Here is a 27,467-nt window from a genome sequence, read left to right as displayed (position 1 = left end):
CTATTCAAGATATATTCAAAAGGTCTTATGAGTAAGGAGTAGGACGATATATTAACATTTCAAGAACAATTTAAAATCTTATGTCATAATCAAACAATTAACATAATTTTTCAAATATTAATGATTTTTATCCTGGCATTGCAGAGTGATCATGGTGATCAAAGTGTTCAAAATAAGGCTAAGATAGCACCAGAGAGCATCTAGAACCCCAGAGCTTCCAGGGCCCTTAAGCGGGCCCTGGACCCCGGCCGCAAGGGACTTCGCGCTTCGCGCTCGTGATGTGCGCTTCGCGCACATACTTTCATGCGCAATATCACTTTTTTCCCCCTGCAACATGCTAAAATTTCAAGTTGTGGACCACCCTGCCTACAAAATTTTGTATATCCTGTTTCTCAGAGACCCATTGCTCTAATACAACATTTGTTTCTTCTCCTCATTACAGTAGGTATGTCATTAATTTGTTTGAAGTTGATATACTTTGGCTTTGATACTCATTGCAAGATAAGGATCTATAAGTGTACTTTAGCCCAATTGCTCCTCATGGGTGCTTGTACCATAGAGCTTATGAGTGTTGTCATGAGGTCGTTTATGTTTCAGATTACCAGTATTAAAGCACTTTACAGATTTCTTATCTGTATTATTATCTGTAGACAGGTAAACCATGCTCTGTATTAAAATATACAAGAGGAAAAAGAAAGCAAAAAGAAAACAAAAAGAAGAAAAGAAATGGCTGTGTGTAAGAATAATTATTGTGTGTCTTCATACGTTTCTTTTATTTTGTTTTGTTTTTCATTCTCTTTTACTACTTTTTGGTGACTTTCTACGAAATTTTGCTTTCTTGTCGTGCATGTAATGTTACATACCTGTACAGTGATATAGATTTTACATGGTGACAAAAGCAATGTATTTCAATTTGCTACAAAGGCAGGTTATGACACAATTAGTATGCTTTGGGCAAAATGCAAACTTATTTTTCATGCTTTCCTCTGAAATGACCATGTCAACAGCAAGAAATCAAAATTTAGATAGAGAAAATGTGTTGCAAGATGCAGAAAGCATTTCGCTTTTCTGAATTCCATTTTCTACACCACTTGAGAAATTACGTTTGATGATTATGATCATGTTCTAGTCCTGCAAAGATAAAAATGCAACAGGGAATTTTTCATGCAGGATAATGGCCCTAGAGTTTGATTGTCTTCAGGTCAATTTGTGGTTTTGATCATGAGATACACTCGTGCTGTCATGTCAACGCAACGAGTTACACGTGGCCGGATTTCGTACCAGGTCCATGAAGGAATTAAAACCTTATCGACCCAGTTTGAGCGGTAGAGACCCACATTGACCCGCATAGTAACTTGTGTCAATTCCTGATGGATTCCGGGGCTATGATATGGTGGTGAAAAATTTTTGGCCATGTTCAAAATTTTCTCACAGATTTCAATTCCGTATTGATATCCGAATTGACCCGGTTCAAACCGCATTGACTCGCATCGACCTGCTGCAACCCGCAGCGTAAAACCGTATGGACCCTTGCCGTATACCGCATTACCTTCATGCAACGGATGATGACAAGGTATACATCCGGGTCAGTATGGGTCGAAGCCAGTTGACACGGGTTGATGGGGGTCGAAAAGGATTCAGTTAAGGATTTTAAATCAGATTTTTATACAGTTTGATACGGGTCAGTATGGGTCTCTATGGCTCGAACGGGGACGATACGGTTTTAATTCCTTATGGACCTGTTTCGAAATCTGGCCGTGTGTGACTGTAGCATAAATTGCCCTCCATTCCGGGACTAATCCGACTCATTTTCACTCGACTCAAATCCGTTTTCTGACCCGGCCATGTGTGACTCTAGCAATAAAGTCACTTTGTTTTTAACAGGAATGCAATTGTAATCTCAGGGAGTCTCTATATCATAAGTCTGTACAGTTACTCTGAAAGTTAACGTTCAGCATCAATTCATTCCTTGGATATCAGTGTTGTCTTTTCTTATGTTTTTGTTTTGACTAAACTCTTTGTTTTCGTCTTCTTCTATTTTCATTTTTTTTTTGTGACAGGAGGAAGCCTTGAACCAGCCTAAAACCTGGGCCTCGGACTCAGAGGACGAGCGAGATTTATCAAAGAGCGTCAGCAGAAAATCATCTGGGGTGAGACTTGTAATAGTTGGGTATAGAGTATCATCTTGATTTATCCATTGTCATGACTTCATGGCATTGCCCCATGAAGTCCTTAGTCATTATGCTACATGTACGTACCATGTTCCCCATGGCCATGCACAGCAGCCCCATTTACCTGAAATGTACATTGTATCACGCCATGGGTAGATTGGATATTACCTTTTTTTTTCTCCTTCCATATTCTAGTCTTTTTTAAATTCCAGTCCTTGCTCCAGTGAACACGTAGCTATCAGACGCCGTTCTTACAACGTCTGGTTTGGCTAGCCTACATGCATGTTTACCAATATTTTCCTGTCGCATCCCACTGTGAACGACATCCAAGTTTGTTTCATACGGCCTATTACATGGTGCCACGTTTTGTCGCGTTCACCCTGTTCTAATTACCGCCTGCTAGGTTTCACATCAGCATCCACACTGCCATGGCAAAATTTTTGACTGTTTAAAAATCTGACGTGTTGCCCACGGCAATCACAGCCTGTCAGGTTTGCCCGTCCTGTCCCCTTGCGTTATCTCACGTCCATCCCATTTTGTCCTCGATGGCCTAAAACACAATTGCTGTGGCCGGCGGGAACATGGTGTAAACGCAGCATAAGCGGAAACAACATCTGAAAGGAATGAAGAAATATTCCATGTAAAGCAACAACCATGATATAGAAAGAGTATTTTAAAGCTAAGAAGTCATTGTTGACAGCATACGTGCATTATGTCATACTCAGTATATTCAGTATTACTTACTAGTGAATTACACTTATTGTGCTTAAAACAGAATAAATTCTACAATGCTGCAAATTACAGCTGTATATTATGATCCATGACTTGGGTTATAAGTTTAAGGAAAAATGCTCTATCAATGAATATTGATTTGGGGGTTTTTGTGGCTTCATGTAAAAAAATATATCTACTTGTCTGCTGTTTTTTAAGGAAAATATCAAAGCCATTTAGTAATAACATAATTGCATTTCGTGATATGGAAACCAAAGGCTGCCATCCTTGACTGGGCTTCTTACTGAGTGCATGGTAGGAAATACTTAGACGAAATGTCTAATCACTTGATTGGTCCTGAAAAGAATGTTTAACAGATGAGGAATTCATATTTTTGGTGGGCAATGTGATGAAAATTAATTTCTCTTAATTACACTGTATGGAATATTCTTTGTGCCTGTTATGTTACCTCTGCATGCCTTGATTACCCCTCCCCCCACTCCCAAATGCTTCATGTGCGTCGTAGTATTTGGAGCGGGAGTCAGAGTTTGAGATGACGGAGGTGGCTAGCAATGTGACCCCCCTCTCCCAGCCCAGGGAACCGGGTTGGGAGATGGAATCCCTGGGGGATGACGTAAGTCTGGGTGGTGCCTGGGGGGCATCGCTTCCTATCGTTTGCAGTTAAAGAAAGCCGTTGATTAAGCGTGAAGCACTATGTCTGTAGATGTGATATGAATCACTTCATTGTGGTGTGTGTTTCATAAAATATATGTTGCACTTTAATATTGCTTTATTAAGATATGAATTACAGTTGTAAGTTACGTATCATGGCAGTTAGATTGACTGATGTACATTGTATGTCAAGTACTTCAACCTTGCTTTATGCTGTGAATGCATTTTTCCCAGTCTTTTTTGGAAGGGGTGGAATCTTTAGCATGTAATTTAAGGATACATTTGTGTGGATTAAATGTACATGTACATGTATATGAGTTGCAATGTCAGGTTTATTTTTTTTTTTATTTTAATGCCTTTTTGAAGTATCAGTTGCATTTCATTCAGCACAGCTTGCAATTTATAGTATGCTATAACTCTTGATAGAGGAAATGAGAGCAGCAATACAAATTTTGGAGGATCTCCAAAAATTGGATTGATTCCTATGAAAATGATATGGGTAGAGAGAACTCCAGTCCATAATAAAGAAAACGAATTTTTATGTGGAAAAATCCTAGTTATTGAATGAAGCTCTATTCTTGATTTCTTGATGATATCATTACAGTATGAAACTGAAAACATAAAAGTGACATCCATTTTACCCTCATTATTGCTTGGATTTTTACCATCTAGTCATATTTCTAATCAATTGCAATTAATAGATGGCACTATATAAAAAACAAAACAAAAATACATCATGGTCACAATGATTATACGACCTGAATACATTATTTTCCTTAGATAACACGTAAAGATTTTGATATACACTGTAGAATAGCAAAATTGATATTTACCTTTTCTATGAAGTAGAAACAACAGTGTATGATTGTTATTAGGGATTGTATAGTTTTGGCTGAGACCTAATTTCAGGTTTCTAACATTTTTTGGTGAGATAATGAGAAACCTCTTATGAAATATGTAAGAGCATGTAATTTATTCTATAAGGAATTCAATGTTTATTTGATGAAAATTGGTTTTGAAATGGCTGACATATCCCCCAAAAAGAACGATTCTAATAAAGTATGGGACCCACACTTTGTTACGATCGCTTTGTTTTACTTTGTTTGTGGATGTTTCAGTCATTCCAAACCCGATTTTCATCAAATGAATTTCTAATTTCTCTTAAAATGGTATATGTTCTGTACTATATCACAGGTGTTTACTTGACATCTCGCAAAAAGTTAAAAGCCCAATTATCATCTCCACTAATACTGTACTATCCCTTTAAAGTACATGTATCTGCAAGTCTGTAATGGTGACTTCTTTTTTTTAGTTCACTGTGTACATTGTATCGGTTTGTTTGTTTTAGAAGCTTTATCGCCAGTGGCATCTCAAAGATCAAATACAAACCTTTTTTGTTTTGTTTTTAATCCCTTCACGGTTATCCCAAGAAAGATCGCTGTTGTCAATGATAATTGAAATGAGTCATAAAAGTTTTTGTTTTTTTGTACCGGTATTGTTTTTCAAAACTTGGTATTAATAGAATGCATCAAAAATAGGTACAATGTTATACAGCACAATTGTATAATCATATCTTAATCAGTCATCAGCAAGATTGCACAGGGAAGATAACCGGTACTTAATTGAGCCTGACCTGTGCAGCCTGTACATATTGTACCATGAGTGCGCATTGATCTACGTACTTACGAAACCAAGTCAATATACAGGGCCACAGTAAATTTGTCACTTCTGCACTTTTGTTTGTTTGTTTGTTTGTTTGTTTGGTGTGACCTACATTTGTATGATGATGATCCTGTCATAGAACTTGTTTCCATTTATTCACACCAACCATACTGATGGTAGAAGTGTACTAGTCTTGCTGTGGCTTTTAAAATGTAACAATGTAATACAATGTATATTCAAGTGGCAAATGCCCAACCATACAGAGCAGTTAGGGGTATTGCGTGTACATCAAAATCATTATAGTCATCATATCTTATCTTTATTATGTGCACATAGCATGATAACCCAGGCAACAAGAAACAAAAACAAAACAAAACAAAACAAAACTTGAAGACTTATTTATTTTGATGTCCCTACAATGTATATGTGCACTGCTGGACTTATACTGTTGCTGCCTGGTATTTTGTATATATTTTATCTCCTATGGCGACCAGGAATGGCATGTCATAGCGCTTTGTATCCAGTGGAGAAGGCGCTCTATAAATGTCAACTGTTAAGAGAGTTTACCCTCTGCTCCAGAAATATACAGTGTACATTTTGTAGCATCTATAGCTTAACTGTATATGTGACCCGCTACAACAAAATGATCCTAAAGTCGGGCGAGGTCGATTACTTGAAAATTGCATGATATAATCCCCTAATCTTTCTGCTTTAAATTGATATATAACACATTTTATAAAAATAATCGGCTGCGGAGATATCGATGTTTAAAAGAGAGCATGTCGAGACGTCTGGAAAATCACTGTTTCGAGAAAAGCGCCCTAAAAGTCTTCCTTTCGACGCAATCGCGATCAAGGGACACGCAAGTCAGTTTTCACCTCTGGACAATAGAAGGTAAGCCCTAGCAACCCCCGAAGAGTTCATTCAAGCACATCAGCGTCGGCGGTCTCCTCACCAACCAATCAGTGACCAGGATGTGAGAAGCGGCTGAGCATAGCGCACCCCGCCCGCACGCACCAGTCGACTGGGCAGTGTGCGAGCTTCACGCTTCGGTTAGCAGCAAGCAGCAAACTGACCAATGAGATCACTCTGGTGGTTGTTAGGGGCGGAACCTATCTGTGGCGCTCAATCCAAATTTTCGAACCAGTTTCTGCTTCGTTGAAACGCCAAAAAACATGGCTCAGAAAAACGCTATATTTTGGTCTTTCCTTTGATCATTTTGCTTCAAAATTTCGACAGATGATAGAAGACATGTTAGACTCCAATAATATATCAAAATCAGAAAATCGTAAGTTTTGACCAATTTTAATGCTCTGACTTCAAACCCGATTTTCACGGCTTCGACTGTGCGCGACTTTAGGACCTTTTTGTTGTAGCGGGTCGCATATTTTGAGTACATGTATCTGAGACACTACTTGATGTGTATTTTGCTGTCTTCAAAGTGTGGGAAGAAAATGAAATACCCCTGGTTATCCAGAGAAAGATTGGGAGAGAGAAAAAAGTAAAATCTTCGTAATGTGCACTTCTGGTGCAAAAGATTTGGCTGACCTATAGTAAGAAAGAGAGTTTCATGTGTATCTTGAAAGCATGTCACTCTTATTTTTTTCTTTTTTTGGAGAAGGGGCACTGAGAAAATGTGAAGAAAATTCAGGGTTAGTCATAATCCACGAGCACACTGGCAAAAGAGAGAAGTTTAGGAAGTTAAAGATCTCGAAGTTTTGCCAGTGTGACCGTAAACTTCCTGCGAAACGTCTTGCAAAACTTTCCACTCCAACAAGGTAATATTTTCTCCTACCCCTCCCAAACTTCTTGATCGTTTACCAGTGTGACCGCTAGAGACTGGAACCTTGCAACCTTTGTCACTTGACCAATCCACCACCTCTTTTCTGGCGATGCCTCAAAAGTGCACGACTCTTGTGTTGTACATGTGTTCGTTGTTATGTCATAATCACTTATAGCCTAGCAGTCAGACAACATGCTCTATCTTCTTCCTTGCACACGCACACTAATGACCAAAACCTCTCGATCCAAAGATCAAGAAATTCTGCTGCCAGTTTGACCGGACGACGAAAGATTGCGAAGACTTTGAAAGACTTCTCAGTCGTTTGCAAGTTTGACCACACCTGTTGTCTGCAGTACACACTTCATATACACTTTATATGCATCACAATTATTTATTAACCAGAAATAAACTCATGAAACCATTAAAAAGTTCATAATTTACCTACAAAATTTCTTTTGCAACTGATTGACAAAAAAAAATTCTTATTGAAATGGAAATTTCTTTTGTAGAGAAACATTATATTTTGAAGCTTTTCCTGTCTTACATTTTTTTTTCTGTTTTTATCTTAAAGCGGGAACTGAAGAGCAGTTTATCCAGCAGACAGTCCACTAGGAAACAGGTAAGCTGATAGGTGTCTTTAGACATTTAAAGGTGTAGTGTAGTATTGGTTTAGGTGGGGATTCAGCTTTTAACTTTTTGCAAGGGACTTACTGTGTAGAAAACACTTAAAGGACAATTTCACCTTCATAAACATAAGGATTGAGAGAATGTAGTAATATTAGTAGAACACATCATGGAAAGTTTGAGGAAAATCGGACAATCCGTTCAAAAGTTATGGATTTTTGAAGTTTTTGTGCAGTAACCGCTGGATGAGAAGACTACTGCAGTGTATGAGTAACTTAGCTGTCACATCTTTACAACAATAAAGGAAAATATAAGGAGAATTTCACAAAATTTCATCTTTTGAAAAAAGTACACATTCCCCTGACTCATTACCGACATATGGGTAATATTATTCCCCCTGCCTTTAGAAAGAGGCAAGTCAAGTGCTCTTTTATTATGCGAAAAAAGTGAAAATATGTTGAATTTTCTTTACATTTTCTTTATACATGTACTGTTGTACGCATATGACTCACAAGCTGTAGTAGTCTCCTCATCCAGCGGTTCAAACACAAAAATGTTAAAAATTCATAACTTTTGTATCGATTGTCCAATTTTCCTCAAACTTTCACTGATGTGTTCTACTAATATTGTTGCATTCTCTCAATCCTTATGTTTAAGAAGGTGAACTTGTCCTTTAATGAAAAAACATACAAGCATGTACAATTCCAAGAGGATTTCAAAGTTTATCTGATGAAATTTTTTTGAAATGGCTAAGATATCCATATTACCTGTATCTCAGCCATTCAAAACCAATTTTCATTGAATAAACTTTGTATTCCTCTTAGAATTTATATGTTCTTTCATATTTCATAGGAGAGATTTCTCATTATCTCAAAGATTCATCATTAAAAACATTGGAAACCTAAAAGCCCATCTCAGCCAAAACTGTCCCATCCCTTTAAACAATCAATCTCAGGAACCACATTTCTGTTTTATTTTAAATTGTCAATACACCAGTCATTGTTAATGTTTCATAAAGTAGATTTAAAAATAAATCCTTCAGATTTACTTTAAACTCTTTACGTAAGCTTCACATGGATATAAACTCCTCAGGAGTGTCAACTATTAACCCGTTGAGGACAGGCTGATTTTGGTACAACGCGCATTTCCCATAGACACTTGCCTGAGTATACTTGGGACTCGTCCTCAATGGGCTTTATTAAAGGGATTCAGTGCAGTTAATGTCCAGTGTATATCTTCTCTTTTGCAGGAACCGCTGAGTCGACAAGCGACCGATGTTTCCGTTGACAAGCCAGCCAAGCCAACACCACCGCAGACACCAAAAGTCCTGGAACCTCCCACACCAAAAACTATCAACAAAGGTAGGGTGTACAGGCTGTGTCAAAAGTATGGAAATTTAAGAGCAAGTGGTGCAATCTGTGATGCACACACAGCACTTTCTACTGTTGATATCTTTGAGACTTCTGAAGGTCATCACTATCAGTCCTGTACTGCCTTCACAAAAAATATAAGATGTGCCACTTAATCACTTGCTCCCAGTTTGTAATAAGAATTTATTTCCATGGCCACTGAAGGAGCAATGAGTACTTGCTAGCCTAGCAACCAAGGGACCAACAACTTTATGTCCCCTGGGAAGGATTGGTTTGATTCAAGATTTGACCCTTATTCCGTACTTTAATTGAAGGTAGACATATCATGATTTGAAGCTTTGATATGAATGGATGCAACTGTGTCAGGGTAGTAGATGAATGACTACATGGTCTGAATGTTACAACTGAAGTAGCATTTAGACAGTTTGATCATATGGGAAGTGATCAGGGCAAAATTCTGATTGTAATTCGTTTATGGGGGGATGTACTGTATAGAAAGAGAGTGATCAAAAGTGATTTCTGCAGGAGTTGCAAGAGGGTTCATAGTTCCCATTTTTGAGAAGTGTTGTTGACTTGTAATGTCCTTGAGGTACCATGTGCAGACTTGTTGACACTGTTTCTGTTAGGTAAAACTATATTCTCATTTGCCTCAATTTTCCTGTGTAGAATGTTATGAAAAGATAGGAGAACAAAAAACAAAAACAACAAGCAGTGATGAGGAAGATATGAAAATCATTCATTCTGTGTTTTAAAACTGCTTGAAAATGTATTTGTTTTGTTTCTGTGTTTTGGTTTTTTTGTGTGTGTGCTAGACCTGGATGACAGCTCGCGAAAGACTGGGACGCCAAAGCGTCCGGTGAGGAACAAGTCTAACCTGGAGCCCGTGCATGAAGTCCTCTTTGAGGAGAAAATCCCCATTGAGGATGAGGAGAGATGGAGTAAAGTATCCCCTGAGCAGCTTCCCTCAGCCTTCAAGCAGTACCGCAAGGAGGTCAGCACTTACAAAACCTTTTTTTTTTCCTTCTGTATTTTTTTGCCCAGTTGCCATGAATCTTAATATATAAAAAAAAACAGATATATTTAAATCACAAGGAAACGTTGTTGATTGACCTTGTGTGAATGAAGAAGAAACAAGTAAGAGATTCCATATGATTGGACTCTCCCTTTTTAGTCAGCACAATATATACAGGTTTTTGTACCTCTTTATTATTTTTACAGCAGTATTTTCAATGACTCCATGTTTTTGTCTCCTCCACTTCAAGGCTCTGTTCATTGTGCAAGGCCTCCAGCACCAGATCAGTACCAGCCAGGAGGAGACGCACAAGAAGATCAAACAGCTGCGAGATCACGTCAAAGACAGCAAAGAGAAATGGGACAGGGTACGTGTCAATATACTCTCTTCCTGTTTATTTCACCCACATACGTGCCACCCCAGTCATTAGTATCGAATTTTGAGCCTTGCAGTGAAGCCTTACCGTGACTGTAAGAGACAGATTTAACATCTAAACGACTTTTAAAGCCAATATGTAAATTTCCTTTTCATTTGCCAAAGAATAAGCCCCACACAAAAAAAAAGAAAAAAAAGAAAAAAGAGATCACATTAAACAGAACTCCAGAAAGAAACTGGTACTCAGGTCAATATGGAATGCTTCCTGTGACTTTTTCTGTCACAGCCTCAACTCCAAAAACGACTCCTTGGTGGCGTGGCAACTTTGCTCACCACCTGAATGTTTCCCTGACGTGTACTCCCTTTTTCTGTTTGCTAGTGTTCTCGAAATCATTCACAGGTAGCAAAAAAATTAAAAAAATGGCTGAAAACTCCTTATCCAATAATGGCAAGCCAATGGAGTCAAATTGAGTTGAAAGGGGCCTGAGCTTTCGATCCTAGCAAAATCTTCGTCAGAGGCAAAAAATCTTGTCTCAAAAAAAAAAAAGATTGTCAAAATTTTGCCTCATTCACAGGTAGTCAGAGCTATCATTCTTCAGATGGTAAATATCATGCAAAAGAGATATCCCTGCAGATGAGCATTATTGATTTCTACACATGCCCATGGCTATATCAAGTCAACATGCATTTTTGCAAACAGAGGAGTTTTGAAGAGGTGTATATGGCTGTAGCTTGTGTTTGAGTATAAGACCTGGGCCCCGTTGCTAGAAACTTTGTGTTTAAGCGCAACTTGCAACTGATTGTCACTGGCCAATCAAAATCATTGTCGCATGCATGTCTTCTTAATAGGGCAGACCCTGAGCCAATCAGAATGGTTGTTTCAAAATTAGCAATTATTTGCAATTGATTGCAAGTTTCTTGCAACGGGGCCCTGGTAGTGTAGGGAAAGAAACGTAACCTTCAGTCACTGCCCACCAGGGTACTGTAGAAAACCACGAGTAGCAGCGGCCTCTTGGAATAGAATGGCCCATCAGCAAATTAATACACTGTTCCTGAATCAAATGGTACACTCATTGGTCGCATTTGACTCCTGTTGACATTTTTTGACTGTGTGTGGACTTTGATGCATAGAGATCAGTGATAAAACTCTGCACAACCTGTTACAGGGATTTCCAAGTATATCCAGGACAGGCCATCCAGCCTTCCCAGTGCATGGTAGCTCCATGCTACCGGGTCCTCAAAGTGAAAACAGTCATGTCTCTACAGCAGGGGCGGATCCATGAATTATGCGAAGAGGGGGTGCCTTTACAAAATTAAAGGGGGGCATGCACGCCCCTCCCCCAATTCTTTCTTTTTATTTCTTCTGTCTTTAGATAAGAAATATAGGGGGGCGCGCACCAAGTGCACTCCTCCCAGGATCCGCCACTGCTCTTCAGTATATTTGAATTGAAGACTGAATGCATGATTATTATTGTAAGAAATCTCCAGGAACCTCCATAGAACAACAACAATAAATAAAGATGAGGGGGGGGGGGGGCATTGTCACAGGAGTTTCTAGAATGGTGTAATATTACTTTTAAAGACCTCATATCGTCGCGATTCATGGGGTGGGTAGGAGGACCTGGTTTGGATATATTCGAGAGTCCCCTGTAACAAATTGTGTACAGCTTCATTATGGATCTCGATGCAAGTATTCACACGGACAAAGTATCTTGACTGGAGTCACGCATTACTGATGAGCATGTGCTTTAATACACATATTTTGATGACGTGATTCCTGGCTTTCGAATGCCCCCAGTGGGCAGCAAATTTCTAGGTCCTGACTACCCATGTTTATACCCCCGCCAAACGAAGTTTGAAGGGGGTATATAGGAATCAGCGGACGGTCGGGCGGTCGGTCGGGCGGTCGGGCGGTCGGTCGGGCGGTCGGTCGGGCGGTCGGTCCGTTGCAAATCTTGCGTCGCGAACTACTTCCTCAGTTTTCAACCGATTCCCATAAAACTTGGCACAGATGTGTGCCTTGGGTTGTAGATGTGCAAGACGTATTTTTTGACAGTACCCAAAAGTATGTTGCCATGGTAACGGCATATTATGGGCAAAAATGGGTACAAATCTTGCGTCGCGAACTACTTCCTCAGTTTTCAACCGATTCCCATAAAACTTGGCACAGATGTGTGCCTTGGGTTGTAGATGTGCAAGACGTATTTTTTGACAGTACTCAAAAGTACGTTGCCATGGTAACGGCATATTATGGGCAAAAATGGGTACAAATCTTGCGTCGCGAACTCCTCCCACAGTTTTTGATCAATTTTTATGAAATTAGGTACAGATGTTCATCTGAATATGTTAATGTGCAAGACACATATTTCCGCAGTGGCAAAAAGTGCGTTGCCATGGTAACGGCATGTTATTGGTAAAATATAGGGCAAAATGCTTCATGGCAAAACTGCTTCATCAGTGTTCTTCCAATTCTCATGGAATTCGTATTGAATGTTTGTCTTAGGATATAGGTCAGCATGACACATTTCTTGACAGTGACAAAAAGTATGTTGCCATGGTAACAGCTCACATATTATGAGCCAAAATGATGGAAAATTTTGTGTTGCAGACTACTTCCTCAGTTTTTGCCCAATTTCCATGAAACTTGGTACAGACGTGTGCCTTTGGTTGTAGATGTGCAAGACGCATTTTTCGATAGTACCCGAAAGTACGTTGCCATGGTAACGGCATATTAATGGCAGAAGATCAAGGAAAGATCTTGCGGATTTAACTACTTCCTCAGTTTTTTGACCAAAGCTTATCAAATGTTGTTTTGACCAAAGCTTATAAAATGTTGTTTGACGGGGGTATAACCAGTCGCTGTAGCGACATTTCTAGTTCCCCATGCTATCAGGGCTTAAAGTTACTTGCTGTGTGTGTGTGTATAGTTACAATTGTATATACATGTCTTGCTTGCATTATTCTCTCCAGGAGCGTCATGGCCTGATCAAGCAAGTGGACACAGCCAAGGAACTCCAGCAGGAGGCTGAGAAGGAGGCAGACGAGGCCATGGCTCAGCTTGAGACGTTCGTCCAGGAGCATGGCGAAACGGTGAGTCCGCACCCCTCTGGCATGGCAAAGTCCTGTCACGGAGCTGTCATTAAAGGACAAGTCCATCTTCATGTATATATAGATCTGGTGAATGCAGCACTATCAGTAGAACACATTAGTGAAAGATTTAGGGAAATTGGGCAATCCATTCAAAAGTAATGTTTGTTTTTTTAATATCTGTGCAGTCACTGCTGGAAGAGAAACTACACAGTGTACGTGTATGATGTCACATGCGTATAGCAATATAAGGAAAATATAAAGAGTATTTTGCAAAATTTTATCTTTTGAAAAAAGTTCCCATTTATTTTCTGTATATCGTTCTACACCTGTGACATTACAAGCTGCTGTAGTCTTCTCATCCAGCAGTGACTGAGTAGAAACTCCAAAAATTCACAACTTTTGAACGGATTGTCCAATTTTCCTCAAACTATAGTGTGTTCTATTAATATTTGCTGCATTCACTCAATCCACATGTCTATGAAGATGAACTTGTCCTTTAACCCATTGAGGACGAGTCCCGAGTATACTCGGGCAAACGTCTATGGGAAATGCGTGTTGTAGCAAACTCAAACCGTCCTCAATGGGTTAAACACTGCTGAAGTGTACTCACCAAGTGTGACTTCTGGCATGATTGCGAGTACAATATATGCAGAATTTTTTATATACTGTAGGTTGTACACTCTAGCAGGTACACTCAATAACCAATGGGACCTTCTTTTTTTGTTGATTTATTGTGAATTGAATTTTTTCAGGGTAAAAAGAAAAAAAAATGAACAAAAAACAAACAAACCCTTGGATAGGGTCCACTAATCTGTTCTGCAAAATGTTTGATATTAAATTCAAAACTTGATATTCATATTTAATCATTAGATTTGCTTGCCCAGTTTGTACAATGCATATCACTTTAAAAAACAAAACAAAAACAAAAACCAGAAGAGATTGTGTGCTTCATTTTTGCTCGTAACATTTCAAGGATGGAAACAAAGAGGTAATGCAAACTAATTATTTGTGCCTCAGCCATATTAGATGTATAATTGGTTAAAAATTGAAATACTGTATCTGTTATAAAGATTACTGCTCGCTGCTTTTCAAAGAGGAAGCCTGTTAAAAAACTTTGCACAATATAGAAGAGGAGCATGCAGGAGACAATAGGGAGCATTAGATTTGCGTCGCGGACGTTGGAGACGATAGGTGCATTGGACATTTTCCTCTCTCCCTGGGTCTTGCTGAAAAGGAGCTTTAGATTAGGCGGAGACGCAACCTATTAAAAATCAAATGGCGCCCCCATATGATCGTTGCATAAAGTAGCCCTCTACGTCGTGAAGTGAGCAGAAATGAGATTAGAGATTAGCACAGAACGCGTAGTGAAACTCAGACAACGTGAGCTATAAATAAATCGACTTTGATATGCAATTCTGCGCATGCTCAGAACAGGTTTTTTTTTTTCCCTCTGAACATCCCTGTCATGAAAATCTAAAGCTCCCTATCAAGTCTTGTGTTGGCCAGTGACCAATGATAAGAGCTCCTGTGATTAACAGCTAATGTGTGTGCTGCAACTGCTTGGAGAAGTTTTGTTTTTGTCTTTGTGAGCCTACTTTACATGTTGTGTACATTGCTTGGCAGTAGTGAGTTTCGTAATGAGTGAAATGGCTTCTTTGGTCAAGATAATTTCATTGCCTTGTGCGGCGGCATTCACAGTCGAAAAGTCATTGTGTAGGCATGATTGCCAAAGAAATGCTTTTATTGGTCTTTTTTGTTTTAGGCACTTGGTGTCATTGACAAGCTCGCAAATATTGCGTCCACAGAAGTGCACCAATGTGTAGTGTTTGTGTTTTAGAACAGGCAGTAATGAGAGAGAAAGTTGTAGAAAAATGCAAACTGTGGGTAAATGCATATTTATAGCAGTTTTGCTTCATCCAGCCCTTTCTAGAGGAATCCAAGTGATGGAGTTATCTTAAGTGCTTTTATCCAGCAGTTTGAATTATTTGAAATTTGTTGGAATTATTCGAATATGCTGCACATCAAATGAACTGACCTGCAAAGTGATATTAAAGGATTGAAAGAATACCTAACCTCCTTGAATGAATATGCAAAAGTGAATACAAGTTTATTCCATTGCATGAATTATGCAACTCCTTCTCTATCAAAAGTGTAATAGGGGGCTAGATAGTAAAGGTCAGCTCTCAAACAAAGGCCAGGATTTTCCGTGGCTTCCCACATCATATGTTTTTTTGGCTCCTCTGTCCATCAAACACTAAACATAGCAACGAGAGGAAGTCCTTTTCATGTCATATTACCGGTACTCTCAAGATGTGTTTTTGTCTGGAGGTACATGTAGGTGTATTTTGTTTCAAGCAGAAAAGACTTCAGGCCTATTTTTGTCAACCTGTCTGTTTGAGTGTTATATAAAGCAAGATGTTTTCACGTGCAGCAAAATGTGCTTTTATTTTCTGTAGATCAAAATACTGTAGGAGCTGAAATTTTTGCAATAGTTGTATTTTCACAAATTTTTATGAATTGCCATTGAACTGTGAAAATATTATGTAAAAATGCATGAAAACAAACTTCCAAATTATAATTTCTAAAGAACAACAACAACAAAAAATCAGCCGTGCCAGCACAACTTACCTATAGTAACTTAGTGTAAATGTAGCATGCTAAGTGAGTCATGATGTAGCAATATCTGAGACATAACAACTTATGAATACAGTACTTTGAATGAAGAACAGATGACTTGTTTGCATTGAGTGACTCACAGAGTAAAAACCTTACTTACTAGTATTGTCACTTGTTACTCATTCTTAGATTTTTCAAGAAAGGAGAAGTTGCGATAAAATGACTGCCATATACCTTCGCAAGCATGAAACTTACAACACATGAAGTATAGCTATCCATGAAAATTTCCATACCCAAAAACTTCAGCTCGTACAGTACCGGTACTGTATTCCAAGTACATGTGTACATCCCTCACACAACTATTAATTATGTTTTTAAAGTCCACTGCACAGTATAGACAACAGAACAAGGACAACCAAAAAGTAGAAAAAAAAAGAATTATGTGCATTGAAATGGAAAAGAGAGAATAAAGTAGAAAGAAATGGACAACAAAAAAGCGTATTGATGAATATCTATACATTGTAGCTTTAAACATGGTCATTTTCTTTCCATCATACATGTTTGATATTGTACTTGTCACAAATTCACACAATTATACACAAAGGGAAGAATCATTGATTTTTAATGCTTTAATAATAACTGATTTCTTTTGTTTTTGTACTGATTACTTTTCAGACAAAGAAGGGGATTACAATGGAGCATAATGCCCTCAAGAAACTGACCCCCGAACAGAGGGCCAAGTACCTTGGAGAGTTCAACCCGATGGACATGGTCAAACCAGTCCAGGAAGAAACGGTGAGTTGACCGTCTGCAGATGCATTTCTTCAAGTACAAGCATAGACAGGACTATAGGTTGATAATATCTAGATGTGAAATTGACATCAGGAATACTGTAATAGTGGGTATTTTCGCATGGGTAATTTTTATGCGCTCAGCATGATAAGAGGAGTATCGCATGTGTGTAATTCCATGGAATCAAGACATTAATTACTGGAACATATGGCAAGCAAAAATATTTGCGTGCTTTAGATTTGCACAAGTTTCTGGTTGCGTGAACATGTCCACATCGCAAATGATACCCACTTTTACAGTACTTTGATATCAGCTCACTTTCTAATAGCATCCAGTTTTTGTGTCTTTGTTTCAGTCATGATAGATTACAAGTTAAATGCAAAGAAACTTATAATGATATTTATCGAATGCTGTCGGATATCTATCTTTGCAAAATTCTATATGTGTGTGTGTCAAATTTAGATGTACTCTTTGACGCAAAAAACAAAAGAGAGTGTGACAAGGAGTGAGACATGAAAAGGAACACCCTTGTATGCTTTTGTAAAGATTGCATAATCTTGTGTACCTTGCGTTACACCCATGTGCTTCCCTAGCCTGAAGAGGCGGAGAAGGAGAGGGAGGGAGCAGAAGAAGGTAAGGATGGTAGTGGTGAGATGGAAGGAGGAAAGTGTGAAACAGAAACAGAAAAGAGTGACCAGCCGGTCGAGAATGATGTTTCGCAGAGAGACGATGCTACTCCAGAGGGAACAGAGACGGAGAAGAAGGTGGAGGAGGAGGAGGAAAAGAAGGAGGAAGAAGAGGAGGCAGTAGAAGAAGAGCGGAAGTCGGTGGCGATTAACGTCGACCAGACCACGCAGGTAGAGGCAGTGGTGCTGGTTGAACAGGAGCAGCAGACCTCGCGGGTCCAATCCCGGGTGGCTTCCAGCGTGCCCCCAACCATACCGTCGGGCCTGGTAAGGAGGAGTGGCCCTACCTTGCTGTTGCAGCGCACTGCACCCTAATGCTTGTCATGCTGTGTATCACCGCCCATTGTGTCAACTAGATTTTGTTCATAACCCTTTTCTCTTTTTTTTTTTCTTTTTTTTTGGCCATTGCTCCTGTTACATTATCTGGAATATTCAAAAATTTTTGTTTACTTTTCACTTGTCTTTTGTTTTGTTTTCTTTGGAACACCATAACAGTTTGTGAATTGTGATGAATGTGATTTATATTTTGCAAAGCATTGGTGCCACCGGTGGATGCATATATGTTTCCAGAATGCAATATATATATGTGTGTATACTCCGTTTGTGGCTATCATTCTCTTTTATTTTTTTGCCATTTTATATACAGTTGTTTTCTCCCTGCCCCTGCATGTGACTTGCATTGCCCTTTTGTGCTGAAATAAAGAGTCTAATTGTCAGTTGACACAGTGTAAGAGTGACCCGCATCGCAAAACTTCCACAAATTCACTTGAGTTATTATATTTCCCACTCGTCCTTAATAGAAAAAAGTATGTTTTGGGGGCAACGTTTTTATTTAAAAGATTTGCTGGGGTTTTTTTTCCCCTTTTCCTATTAAAGGTAGTTAAGGACAATCATAGAGCTATCTAAATCTCAAGGTTGGAATCATAAATATTAGTGAAAGTAGTATTTATTTCAAGTTTTTGTAGACCTATGCTCCACCGATGTGACACCTATTTCTCAATTTTCATAACACAAGGCCAACAAAAGTCTACAGGAGAATCTGACAAGAATCTGTCAGTGACATCACTGACACTTTATTGTGTGCTCACAATTTAGAGAGGAGGTCAGTGAACTTTGACAGTACCTTGACCGTCAAAGCCCCCTTTTCTCGAAAGTGACATTCCAAGAGTTGAGAATTTTCTATCACTCGTCCAAGCTCGAGGAAGAGAGGTTTGCAGTAATACCATGTGTATGTAGAAAAAACTGTTGCATGGTGAGAGGAAGACTGGAAGGCAGAGAGTGACAGAGGGAAGGGACAACCCTTTCCTCAAGCTGAATAATTATACAAATTTACATCTGATTTTGATCAGTTATCATATGGGTTTTTTTTAAAGCTGTGAGTCTCATATTTAAATGTCTCACCCTGTCTAAAAAATCTCATCTGACATGGTTACTAATTGCTAGTTTCAAAGTGTAAGGTTACACTTTTATAGATGCCATGAAAGAGAGAGAGAGAGAGATAGAGAGAGAGAGAATGAATGAGGTCATGGTACTGTAACAGTATGAATTTGTGATGCTGCTGTAGATACACGTGTATAACTGGGTAAACTGAATTGCTGCTTTATAGTGCAAGTGTTCTGCATGCAAATCACTTATGCCTTTTTTTAATACCACATCATTGGATGATGGGGGTCCATGGGCCATATGCTGTGTCTGCTGAGTGTACAGGTTCTGCAAATCAGGCAGCATTTTCACATTCAATTCCGTGATGATGGAGTATCAACCATTCAGCAATGCGAAAAAGGAAATGTTTAAAGACACCCAGTCGCGAGGATACATGGACATATTTCAGCCGCGGGCGACAGCACGTAAACTCGCTTCCGAAGTTGCTACGAAGCGAAATGTGTGTGTGCGCAAGACATCCCTAAAGCAATGTATCGCGCTATAGTATCTCGATTGCTCGCGATCGCTTGCTGAGCGCGGGACAGTACGTTTTGTGTAATGTGAGTGATGTTCGCATGAGCTAGTAGCTAGCTAGCTGCGTATACTTCGTACGACTACGCATTCTCTTCATCGCATCGTCGATCGTCGTCACTCGTCAACTATACTGTAATCATCAGATCAGATCAGATTAGTGAGTGCAGACCACATTATAATAGATAGGGTGGCCATCATGGACGATGACACATCGTCATGGGTAGCGGATATTACCGCCGAGTTGTCTATTCTGAACGCGGACGATTGGGTCGGAGACCCTGCCTGTATCATGATGTACTTGCCCTGGCGTGTGTACATAAATTCAGGACGGGGAAGCGACTGTGCCCGTGCAGGGCCAACGGCCAACGGCCACAGTTGCACTGCACATTTATGCAGTATTTTTGCACGCTTCATTGTTTTACTAACTAATATGAAGAAGGTGAGCGTTGTATCACCTGCCTGGAATATACTATATGTAAGAAGCAATGCCGAAACCCTTTCATTTGACTAGGTAAACTCACAGTTATAGTTCTGTCAGCTTAGCCTGGTGTGAATAATCTTTAAAAAAAAGACACACACACACACAAAGTGAACATTAAAACTCATAGATAAGTACATGACAAATAAGATGTAATGCCTTCTTCAGACAGGAGCATAAAGAAATTATTGTCTATCTCCCTCTTACACAAACAAACAGAACACTATTGTCTCAACAATACAGTTCGAAGGATAACCATTATAAATAAACCTATCACAGGTATCAGTATTTGAGGTTATGTGTGAAAAATGCCCTACAAATTAATGAAAATCGCGGACAGTAGACCTTTGTCCATAGTCAACTCAGTGTAACATCGCAAAGCCATTGTAATGGGTTAGCTTTCTACCAAACACTGGTTAAAATACCAATCAGAGGCGTACCTTTGATCAACAAATACGGGATGTGCCACGGATACCAATTAATCGTACTTGATGAAGCTCATACCTGTACATATTAGCATGTTACCTATTGATAGGTTCATATTGCCCCTTGATCTATGACAAATATCTGTATTAGAATTAAAACAATGGATTCTTATGAACTGTTGTTCATCAACAACTTCCACACCAATCAACATCCCTATTAGACACTCCTATATGAAGATGTGAAGGTAAATAAAACTGTAACTTTCACGTACAAGGGTATTGTACGTACACTACTGTAACTCTGTAGTTACTACAGCATTTGTACCACTGACCTGACACTGTCGGTGTAACCAAACTTTAACGAATTTCAACTGTAAAGGATCAATTTTTTTTTCTTCAGAATTTACATTTCAACACACTTGTAGAAATTCACATGAAAAGATGTACACTTCACTGGATCACTTGAATTTGGTTTCAAATTATTGGACCAAATGCATTGGAAGTTTGACTATAAATGCAACATAGATGCCTGAAACTTTTGCCAAGCTTATGAAAATTACAATCTTTATCAAAATTCCTTAACCAAACTTAAAATGTAGGGCCCCTAAATATGATGAAAGAGGAGACTTTGCTATACAGTTAAATCAATGGGGACAAACAGTATTTGAATCGCAGCCATGAAATCTGGCTATGCAAATTTAACCTGGATTGTTGACGCTAGCTGCTCAGGAAAGTGACCTCTCTGTATCTATCTAGATTCTACATTTGCACATGAAATACTTTAAATTCTCAATACTGTGATGACAAAAAACTTACCACTACTTGCGATTCCCTGACTAATGACATTTGCTGCCTACTGCTGGGTCAGTTTTTAAGAAGCGATAAACTGACCCAGCAAATGTCATTTCGATTACGGCGTTATCATAATTTGACATAAATGAGAACTTAGAGAAGTTTTTCGCGGAATTATACATAGAAAAATAGGCCTACTTGTCGATGAAACGCAAAGGCCCTAGCAGTTAAAGATAGATTAGAAAAAGTCATTCCACTTCAATCATTGATTCATGTAATAGACTTCTAACGTTACTTACACATCATCTGGATCTGGATTCCTTGAAGTTGTTGACTTGGTGAGCTGGGGTTGCTTGATTGGCGTAAGCCGTGGCATTACAATTCCACCGTGCATGCCGTAACACGAATTTGCACATTCTAAATTCCTGCAAAACTGTTCATGCAACTCCAGCAAGTGGAAAGCAAATTTTTCATCGGCACGCTGACGCTGAAGCTTCCCCCTCTGCCACTGGTCTCTATACTTGTCCTAAGCAGGGAGGTGAGAAGAAACCTCCCTGTCCTAAGCATGCTAAGAACACGTCTCTCTGCGTTCTCCACTCGTCGATAGCGTCAAACAAGTAGATACGTTTTACTCGAGTTGGACGGCTGTTTTGATCTCCATTGTGAGGTTTCATTACTAAACCAAAGCCAAGGCTAATCCGAAACAGTACACGCATACCACACACATTATTGATATTGACATACCGGTACCGACGACTTTATACCAACTTTGTTATGTTCCGATCCGGCCCAACATACTGTAACACAGCTGACGCAGCAGACAATTGCCAATGAGATCAAAACAACCCGCCATATGGCCATGAGCATTGCAACTTGCTATACATGAAGTTTAGAGTTTTAATATTTCTTCATCAAAGCATATTTATAAATACCAAATATTAAACAACGTAATATATGAATGATTTAAAATATTGTTATATAATATTTTCAGACATTTTAAAATATTATTGCTTAGATTGCTAAAATTGGCACCATAGTGCAAATAAACAGAGACTGCAGCCAGATACGTACGTACGTACACCACACAGCTCTACTGTTGTGTCGCGACGGGAACCCGTAGGAGAGATTTTCATGCACATGGCTGTTGTGCGGTTTTGTGCGTGCACCCATTCGGCCCCATTCGGTAGGTATTCGGGCGTCCATGTTGAAATTACAGTGGACGGCTCGCACGGCTCTCGTGCCCCATCTGGTTTTCGCTGGTGCGTTGCGTAGCGTCGTGTTCGGCATTCGGTACGTACGGGGGTACAATAACGGGAGGAGCAGCTTGTCGTGCTTTTCTACTGAGCTGCGAATCGCCTGCGACGACCGATTGCCTTTAACCATACAGGGCAGTGTGTGCATATTCCTAGCTAGAGTTATTCACAACATGATCTCTTTTGCCTTTCATAACTCTTGCTTCCGTGTATGATATGTACATGTATTACAGGAGTCGAGGTAGTATGTGTGTCTTTATCAGTAAAGAGATATTTCAAAATTATCTAATGCACTGATACATGCTCCATTTGGGGTTATTCCCACTTGTGGACATAATTTCTTCCAGTGCCAACCATGCACTGTGTCAGCTGTGCTACAGGTGTTCATGTGAAATGCTCTATAAAACAATGATTGTACAGGAACACTTTTTTTTGTTGTATTTCCATAACATTTTATTTGTGTTTATGAGACCTGTCCATAACTTTTCAACACAGTCGTTCTGTTCATTTTCGTGTCTCCTTTAGTCGGATAGTACGCTGTACGTACAAGTGTAGATTACATGGGGTGTCACTTGTCTTTGTAAAGTTCTCATATGGTAATCACAGACATCTGTCATCAATCTGTCACTTTCCTCTTCATTCCAAAACCTTTGTTCCCCCTTGAACCCACTTTACACTCCTGATGACATTCTGTCCTCACCTTGGCACATCACCCCCCACCCCCTCCCCCACCCCCACCCGACCCATGATTCACAAACTCTAGAACCCTGAGCACCTGGAGTTGTTCCTGAAACTCAAGGCCACGGGAAAACTCAAGAGGATGTCGCCCTCCGCTCAGGAGGCACTCTTCAACTCATCCGTAGGGAGAGAAGAGCTGAGAGAGGCGGTCTCCGTTGCGATATCCCGCAAGGAGGAGGATGGGGGCGGGCTTGATGCCTCGGGAATTGACAGTGGGTGTGTCCGGGGGTCGGAAGACACTTCAGATGTAGGGGGCGAAGGTGAAGTCATTGACTCGCATCCGCTGGATGGGCTGACGGTAGCAACAGACTTGGTAACTTCACTTTGCTTTTGGCTGCCGTGCAAACTGGTATGCTGGCATATATGGCGTGTGTCTGCCCATTAGAAATAATGCTGCAATATTATGACTTTTGCTTCTCGTGGGTTAGAGGGAACACTTTTTTAAATAGAAAGCTCTTTTGTTCTTCTTCTTAAATGATATGAATGAAGTGACAGCAACAGTTGGGAAAATATTTGTGTAAAGCATTGAAGAAGTTTGTTTAAGGAAATTTGACATCAAAGGATGTTCCAACATATATTGCATCATGTCTGGGCTGCCATTGCTGTTACATGACTTTCATTTAATACCTTTTATTTATTTATTTTTTCTCTTTAAATGGGAGAGACCAAGGTATGATACTTCTTGAAATATAGGAATGAATGAAAGCCAGATAGTATCCTTAGTGCACCTTTAGCAGGGTGGAGGGATACAACATTCTTCAAGAAAAGTAGGATATTCTGTGCTTCATACACAATCAAGTGAAGAGAATCATGTCAGTGCTTCTACTACCTGATAACAAAAGTAGCTTCAATAAGGGGCATTTAGAAATGACCAAGTTAGCCGACTTAATGACAGTAAGGTAATTTTAACTTTGGCAATGTTTGTACGCTTATGCTTGAATTCTGAGTGTTCAATTGCTTTTGTTCAAATAAGTTTGCAGAACACACATTATACCCTGTGATCTGCTTGCCCCTGCTGTATACATTGATGCTAACCCCTAACTCTGTGTGCCCAGGTACAATGTACTTGGTTATGTTATACTTTCACAAACTCCTTCATGAGTTTTTGGAAATTCCCCCCAATTCTGTATTACTGGAAGTTAGACATCCCACTCCAGGCATGTATAACAGTGCCTCAATTCAATAGGATGGCTATGGTGATGCAAAAAGGGTGGTAGAGGGATTAGAAAATCTGTCTGCTTTGACACTTTGTTTCCAGACCTCTGTACCATCACAGTTGGTGAAGACTTTGTTCAATCCAGCGATGTGTCTGAATCGGTAAATAAAGCAGAGTAAAGGGTAAAATCAGCACTGGCTAGCAGATGCCATGACAATTTGGTACTTGTAGTACATGTATGTGGACTTTTCAACGCTTGTCTAGCATTGGATGTCTGAGTTCCCCAGCAGGAGAAGAAGGCCGGGGTGCGTGCTATGCTTTACTGTAGTCATGTATTGCTCTCTGGTGTACAATGTAATTGGCCCCAGTCCGACCCGTTAATATTCCTGTGTGCTGTGGTGCTCCCCAGCCGTGTACAACCTGCAATGCTGCCAGTCTTTTGCTTCCCTATTCATGTCTTCTTCACTTTAATATGAAGTCTTGCTTCTCAATCCCTACCCCCTCCCTTCCTCGATATGCGTTTCTTTTCATGGTTTCCATTAACCATTTCCACCCCGTGCTCAGATAATCCAAACCTCAGATTTGCTTGGTCTAGATTTTGTCTCCTCTTTTGCCATGTGGTCTATCTTCATATGATACCGTTCATGTCTGTCCACAGCGTCTCTGGAGAATATGGTATTGGGCAATTCCGCAGTTAGGTGGACATGACATGGATAAAAGAAATGTGCCTCTTTATCTTATTCTTTAATCTAGGTATCAACTAATGCCATGGATGTTCACCAATCATTAAGGTCTTTCAAATTCAGTAGATTTTATCTTTCGTATTGATTGATTTCGCGAGATCTAAAACCATCATTTAAAATGTACATGTGGGACTGGGGATGCTGAAATTCACTTAAATGCAAATTACAGTGGGTTCCTTTGAAATTTTTTCCTCAAAGTTTTGCTAAAGGGTAAAAGATAAATACATTTAAATACTCCAGAAGTCATGTGACATTTTGTCAATTACAAAAGGGTGAAATGACCTGCGGAATTACTCCGGACAAATGTAACGTTACTAACCGTAACGTTACTAACCATGCTTTTGGTGGTCTAGCTAAGAAATTATTGGTCGAACTGCTAAAAAACATTGTGTGAACATTTGTCATGATGCAATAATTGAAATTAATGCAACACTTTGTTTGAAGTAACTTGAATTTTTGCACACTTTTTGTTACAAGACATTGATTTTTTTGTCATGTCCTTTTTTCGTAACGTTACTAACCAGCCCTTTAAGTTGCCAAAGCAATGCTATTATTTCCTGGATTGTATTCATTCTTTTCTGTATCATAAACCTGGGAATGATGAACATGTTTGTGACATAATTTTGGCTTGAAATGAATAAATGGTAATTTAGTAGTAAAAACAAATATCGAAATTTGTTCAAATGTAACGTTACTAACCGTGGAATTGCCCTATTTCATAGCTATCTACGTACGCTGTACGAACTATTCTCTTTAACCATGACATAAAAAATAAAAATAAAAGAGTAAAGCTGGAAAGGGATGAGTAACAGAGCATGATGTATCCAAGTTTATCTTTTTTTTTTATAATTTTTTTTTTTTTGCATTTGCAATAACTCATTTCGATATGAATGAACTTTTGCCTTGTGTTGTCAAATTGATTTGATATTGTCCAGTAGTCTAACAGGATGTATTTTCTTTTTACTATGAAATACTGGGAAAGTGGGGTGAAATGTTATTTTGTTGTTTGTTTCCTCAAGCAGTGGTAGTTTATTTTTTTTTTGTCTTTAACCATCTAGTAAAACCAAATGCCAACTCTCTTGTTTTTCAAATTTTGCTTTGCTACGTTACTGCATTCATGATATTCCCCATATCACTTTTATTCTTGTTGGTGTAGGTTCTAAGTTTATAGTGTAAAGGACCCAATAATGTATCACTTTTTATACATCAACGCTAACAACTCTCACACTGTCGGCATGAGGCTCACACAGTTTACTCATTTCTAACTGCCTCACTCTCAAATAAATCCTCACATGGAACCCCAAAAATATAAATAGATGAGATTTTGGTGAATGTTGTGAGGAGGGGAGATAAGGAAAAGTAATGTGCATGAAAAGCTTCTTTTTTTTCGTACACAATGCATTAAATGCATGTTGCAGTTGCGAGAGTTTCATGCAGCCAAGAAAGTTTGCCGACTTTATTTTGCAGAAGTTTTAGATGACAAATATTTTTGGCTCTGCAGTTATCAAATTTTGCATTCAAGTGATACCTTGTGAAGCACAGTGTTGACAAACAGCCAGAATCTTTTGTTTGTTATCTGATATTTTGTAAGATAATCCAAGGGCAAGAAATGATGCGTGTTGGATCACTTGCCTTTTCAAGTCCACTTGACAGTCTTGAGACGTCATAAGTGACATTTTGTGTCGCAACTTTCTGGCTTCTTTGTTGTTGTTTTTTTGTGTGTGATATGTACGCTTTTGGTTGCTGGGGATTGCACAACAAAATGTAATTCTTATGTCTCTCTTGCATTGACTTCATTGCCACTTAATCCGGGGAGCTGATGAAGGAGTGAAAAACATGTTTTGATAACAAATAAAAAATAGAGCTTCTTGATTGGAATGAGCCAAAGAGAAAGACATTGAGTCAACAAGAAATTGAGTTTCAAAGTAGTGTTTTGCAGATTGGGATCCACTATTTCAAGGAAGTGGAATAGATGTGCATCATTTGTAAGAGCTCAGCATTTCGGTGCGCAGTCATAGTTCCTCATGATAAAGATTCTACCAAAAACAGAAGAAGAAGATGAAAAGAAAGGCTTTTCAGGGTGACATTGTTTATTTGGATGTAGAAAAGCAATAACAAGAAAGCAAAAAGGAATTCATTTATATTCTATGATCGTGTTTGTGGAACAAATCTCGACAAAACTGCTGAGTAAAACTGTGTCCAACGGAAAAGTGTTTTGCCGTTTGACTTCAGTTTGAAGTCAAATGAATGTTGGTTAATCAATAATATTCTATTCACTTTTCACCTGACATATGCCATGGTTTTCAATGTGATTTTGATGTGACTTCGAGAAAGGAATCCCGTGGGTAACCAACATTTTCAG

The 27,467-nt window shown here is 39.2% G+C and overlaps 2 protein-coding genes across 2 annotated transcripts in view; both read left to right on the top strand.

Annotated features, from left to right (window-relative positions):
* Nucleotides 1-17,198, top strand: part of LOC139744034 (uncharacterized) — a 63,849-nt gene extending 46,651 nt beyond the window's left edge. The window contains exons 11-17 of the mRNA XM_071654496.1: nt 2,061-2,150; nt 7,571-7,618; nt 8,873-8,984; nt 9,806-9,984; nt 10,256-10,372; nt 13,351-13,470; nt 16,762-17,198. Of these exons, the coding sequence (XP_071510597.1) occupies nt 2,061-2,150; nt 7,571-7,618; nt 8,873-8,984; nt 9,806-9,984; nt 10,256-10,372; nt 13,351-13,470; nt 16,762-16,890 (795 nt within the window). The 3' untranslated portion in view covers nt 16,891-17,198. The remainder of the gene's footprint in view (nt 1-2,060; nt 2,151-7,570; nt 7,619-8,872; nt 8,985-9,805; nt 9,985-10,255; nt 10,373-13,350; nt 13,471-16,761) is intronic.
* The window catches only part of LOC139744033 (uncharacterized), an 82,302-nt gene continuing 71,857 nt past the window's right edge, over nt 17,023-27,467 (top strand). The window contains exons 1-3 of the mRNA XM_071654494.1: nt 17,023-17,034; nt 17,472-17,831; nt 23,232-23,519. Coding sequence (XP_071510595.1) covers nt 17,023-17,034; nt 17,472-17,831; nt 23,232-23,519 — 660 coding nt within the window. The remainder of the gene's footprint in view (nt 17,035-17,471; nt 17,832-23,231; nt 23,520-27,467) is intronic.

Source organism: Diadema antillarum, unplaced genomic scaffold (genome assembly GCF_040938485.1).
Source record: "Diadema antillarum isolate AM-2024a unplaced genomic scaffold, OU_Dant_1.0 seq00001130_RagTag, whole genome shotgun sequence".
Lineage (NCBI taxonomy): Eukaryota > Metazoa > Echinodermata > Echinoidea > Diadematoida > Diadematidae > Diadema > Diadema antillarum.
This window is presented reverse-complemented; position numbering and strand designations above follow the sequence as displayed.